The sequence below is a fragment of the Fundulus heteroclitus genome, chromosome 3 (assembly GCF_011125445.2).
Source record: "Fundulus heteroclitus isolate FHET01 chromosome 3, MU-UCD_Fhet_4.1, whole genome shotgun sequence".
NCBI lineage: Eukaryota > Metazoa > Chordata > Actinopteri > Cyprinodontiformes > Fundulidae > Fundulus > Fundulus heteroclitus.
This window is the reverse complement of record NC_046363.1, coordinates 1042-5421: the sequence shown is the minus strand read 5'-3', so window position 1 is coordinate 5421 and position 4380 is coordinate 1042. Positions and strand designations below refer to the sequence as shown.

General features: G+C 40.3%; 1 protein-coding gene across 1 annotated transcript; it reads right to left on the bottom strand.

The window, feature by feature from the left end:
* Positions 1–318: 318 nt before the first annotated feature.
* Positions 319–3741, bottom strand: LOC118558028. Its single transcript, XM_036128555.1, has 2 exons — positions 3669–3741; positions 319–2458 (listed from the first exon to the last, which is right to left on the bottom strand). Exon 2 carries the CDS (start codon positions 2454–2456, stop codon positions 1089–1091), a length of 1368 nt encoding a protein of 455 aa, XP_035984448.1. The 5' UTR covers positions 2457–2458; positions 3669–3741; the 3' UTR covers positions 319–1088.
* Positions 3742–4380: the final 639 nt, after the last annotated feature.

Sequence of the window (4380 nt, the reverse complement as noted above, 5' to 3'; positions counted from 1 at the left end):
TAATTTGTGTGTGGGTCCATCCACCATCCTGTGTGCCACAGCTGATTTACCCATTAAGTTAACAGAACATCATGAGATTCATGATTAATCAGTTTTAATTTTCCCAGGAAGCGTCTCTGGACTCAGACTGTGGCTTTACCTGAGAGGGTTGAGTTATTCCTGCTGATTGGCCTATGGATGAAAGCTTCAGATACCGACAATACGTCAGTAAAACTGCAGCAGGTTCACCCAGGACCCACATCAGCTCATGAACAGAACCCTCAGTCAGAACGGAGAACCAAACACACCTCTGATCCGATTCCAGTAAAAACAGACAAGTTAAGGCATGGTGGCAAGACTTTATTAGGTTTCCTGGTCACAGATGGACAGAAGCTCTCAGCAGGAAAAACATTTGGTTGCTAACAGGAAGTTCTCAGCAGAACAGCTCAAACATGAGAAGATCCACAAAAACCTTCCAGTTTTACAGGTTTCTGACAAAACGCGAAACAGATTCTGAATCCTCTGCTCAGACATGGACTCAGGGGATTGCTGCTGTGGTTTTTACAACATTAATGAGCTCTGAGGGAGAAAGTTCCCCTCTGTTAATAATTACCGTGTGTGTTGTTATATTAGACAGTTTCTCAGTTATTCTGCAGTCTCACTTTAAAGCTTTGGGAGGAAAGTTAGAAACACCAGAACCCATCATGTAAACGGACCCGTCTGAGTTTTACCCTGGGAAGGTAGAGATTTGCAAACATGAATTTAAAGTCACAGGACCGCCGGTTCTTCTCTTCAAAATATTCAGGAGAGGTTTTTCTGCACCAGGAATGTTGGATCTGAAGGTTTTGACCAGATTTAGACTAAAAAACATTTTGGTTGGATTGTTTTAGGTGAAAAATTAACTCTTCTGAGGATATCAGATGGATTTTCTCTGACCCATGCTGCTTGGTGATTTAGCAGCTTCTTTACCAGATAAGCTTTTCATGTAGTCCTCCATGGTCTCCTCACATTTCTCTCCATAGTAGCCCTCCTGACACTCACACAGTCCGATGCGGGCGCTCTGCACCGGGACACATTTCCCTCTTTTATCACCACCACAGTCCACATTTTTACAGGGATCCAACCTTCATCCACTCTTCGTCACTTTTAATCAGAACCCTGAAGCTTCCGATGTCAAGGCCCTTTAATGAGCGGCATCTCCCTGTGTAAATGTACGGGATTTTATTTTCTTCTTTGGGATCCAGCAAGTCTTCTGTAGGTGCTTCTTCTGCTTTTAAAGCTTCAACACTGTCATGGCTTTTACGGACGTAAGCATTGATGGCTGAATACATCTCCTTCACCTTAATCCCATCCACATCTTTAGCACAGTTCTCTAATTTAGTTTCCACTTTATCACATTTTACAGTTTCATCAAAACACCCCTTAATGGCAGTTATCACCTGATTTGTTTTCTTATGGGTTCCTTGAGCTTGTTTGGCTACAGCCACACCAATCTCCCCCTTTTCTGCTGAAGTAAATCCTGTCAGAATTTTTTTCTCCATCCATTTCTTTAGAGTATGAGGATTTGGATAATAAGCAACAACCATCCAGTCGTAGCGGTCGTAAGTGTAATCCAGATACTTCCTGATTTCCTGTGCCAGATCTGTACGCTTCACTGGTGGTTTGATGCGGTCTTGAACATCTAATGCAACAAATGCATCAGGTTCTGAAATGCAGTTCTTTTGGATCTGGAACATAGCTGCAGATATTTCATATGCTTTCTTAGCTAGACTATCTTTATCTGTTGCAATGTTATTAAAGCGGTTATAGAAATGCGTCATAGTGATGGCCTTATACACGAGCGCTGCATTAATGGCGGAGTATATTTTGATGCTCTTTTCATGACATCTGACATGGTCTTTTAGTAGCTTTGCATAGTCAGGATTGTATCCACCTTTATCAACAATGAGAAAGTGCAGATCCCCCACGTACTTCTCTGCCTTTTTGAAGAAATTTTCAATAACTTTATCTTTTCCATCTTTTCTCAGACTTACGGCGCACGGTTCAGGACAATTATTCAATAGATCCTGCATTTTATTCCATGCTACACTTATTTTCTTCTCCAGATCCCCGTACTGACCACTGCTCCAAATGTTCCATTCCAGTTGCTTCTGGTTTTCATCTATCTTTAAGTTCAGATTGTCAAATTCTGCCTTCAGAAAAGCCAGAAGCTGTTTTTCTGGAGATGTACCAGCAACATTGTTTGCAACATCTATGATAGCACTTAAATAATCCCCTGCCCCTGGTATGAGAGCAATGAAAGGTTTCAGAGCAGTTACTATCTTCAGAAAGTATTCTGCTGCTGTCTTTACTTTCTTCGCTGTGTTGCCTCTCTTCTGCAGAGCGCGGTTGTCCTGCTGGTTGGACGCATGAGGGACGCTCAGGCTGCAGATCAGGAAGGAAAACAGCAGCAGCAGCACCAGGCCAGAGGACTTCATGACTGGGGACAAGCACAGCAACATTCAGATGAATCACAGTTGTAACGTCTCCTGAATGGATGAATGCACAAGCTGCAGTTTTCCATTATTCACATTTATCACAGATAGTTTAAACAGCCAAAAACTGTCCTCAGGTAGGAGTAGAACTACTTCACCGTGTTTGTACTCAAGTAAAAGTAAAAAGTAGGCCAACAAAAAGTTACTCAAGTAAAAATGAACTAAAAAAATCAGTAGGAAGGTGACTGAAGTACTGCACAACTAATAATAACGTCTGATTTAATGTTTAAAAATGGTATAATCCGACAGACAAAAACATAAAATGGTATACAAACTCTAATATTTTAAAGATAAAAATAAAAACTACTCCAGAACTTCACTACTACTTTGAACCTTCCTAAAAATATTATTTCAACTTAAACCGTATGAAACCAATATTTAGAGCCGTTAATGCAGATACACGGACATCATTGGAGCTCCTGCATCCATTCATCTGGTGGTAATATATAATATATGTGTGTGTTAGAGCGGTTAAAGGTACTTTTAATGACAGTATCTACTGTTTGCTGTACGTTGAATCGATCTCCAAACGACTCAATGAGTTCAGCAGAGAGAAAATAACATTAAAATAACATAATAGATAACATAAAAATAACATTAAAATAACAAAGCTGGTGTATAAGCATGACGTCTCACTCTGACATAAACTGCAGGTGTCTGGTTAAAATACCATGCAATCACTATGAGTAGCCAGAAGTTTTACTCAAGAGAGACGATACTTCCTAAAAGTTTTACAGCGCAGTAAAACACCTAAAAGTATATTTACTGGTGTAAGCTCATTTATATTTTATGAAAGTCAGTTGCTTGAAGACAATCTTAATATTGTCATCCTCCCAGATAATGATTATAAAAATATCCAGGGAGCAATAAAGTTGAAAATGATCATGAACAAAATAAAGCAGTTTCTTAATAGAATGTTGTTAATAAAAGTTCTCCTGGCAGTCAGAAAAGTTTCTAAGCAGCTGTAAATGGAATCAGATATTTTGCTAAAATGATCCATATTTCTCACTTGTTCATCTGATGTTTTTAAAAAAACAGGAGAGGAGAGCTGAACACAGAGCAGCTTGTTAATAAAAGTTAACCTAGCAGTCAGAACATCGGTACCATCCTCTTCATCTCTAGAGCAGCTTCAGTGAAAACGAGTTCTGTTCTCACCTGCGGAGGACCTGTGGAGTTTCTGCCGTCTGATCCAGGTTCTGTGGAAGTCAGCAGCAGAATGATGGAGTTCTCCTAAATGATTGTTTTTAAAGCCAAGTGTCTGGACACGCCCCTCGCCCCCCCCCCCCCCCCCCCCCCCCCCTCCAGCAGCCAGGCTCCTCTGGTCCTTTCATGGCCACCAAAGGAAGGACCAGCTGATAAGAGCATCGCCCTCTCAGAATTATCCGTCCATCTTATTATAAAGAGTCCGTGCCAGAAAGGGATTAAAAGCATAATTGCTGTTTTACAACAGGTTCTTGTTCTGCAGAACGTAGAATAAAACATTAATTTTAACATCACACCAATGCAAACTACAGACATAAAAAAACCTCTCCACTGTAGAGAATAATGATCACCCAGCAGCCATTCAGCAGTGGTTGCAGTGAGACGTGAGTACAGAGGTTAGTCTTTTTGTTTTGGGACGACGATCCACAACGTAGCTGAAGGATTTCTGTCAATAAAAGCTTTTATTTTTCTACACATTTTCAACACAATGGGAGCTTTGAAGGATCTGAAAGTACAATTTAAAACCGTTGTATAGTTTTCAAAATTTAATACTGTGAAATGTATCGGCGCTGTTTTAGAGCCTTACTATTGGTTTCAAGGTTTCATTTGTGGTAAGTGACCAAATAGGCAAACAATAAGAAATCCCTGATGATGTTATGGAACA

Coding starts and splice junctions, on each gene's coding strand:
- LOC118558028 (XM_036128555.1), bottom strand. CDS start 2,456: ATGAAGTCCTCTGGCCTGGTGCTGCTGCTGCTGTTTTCCTTCCTGATC.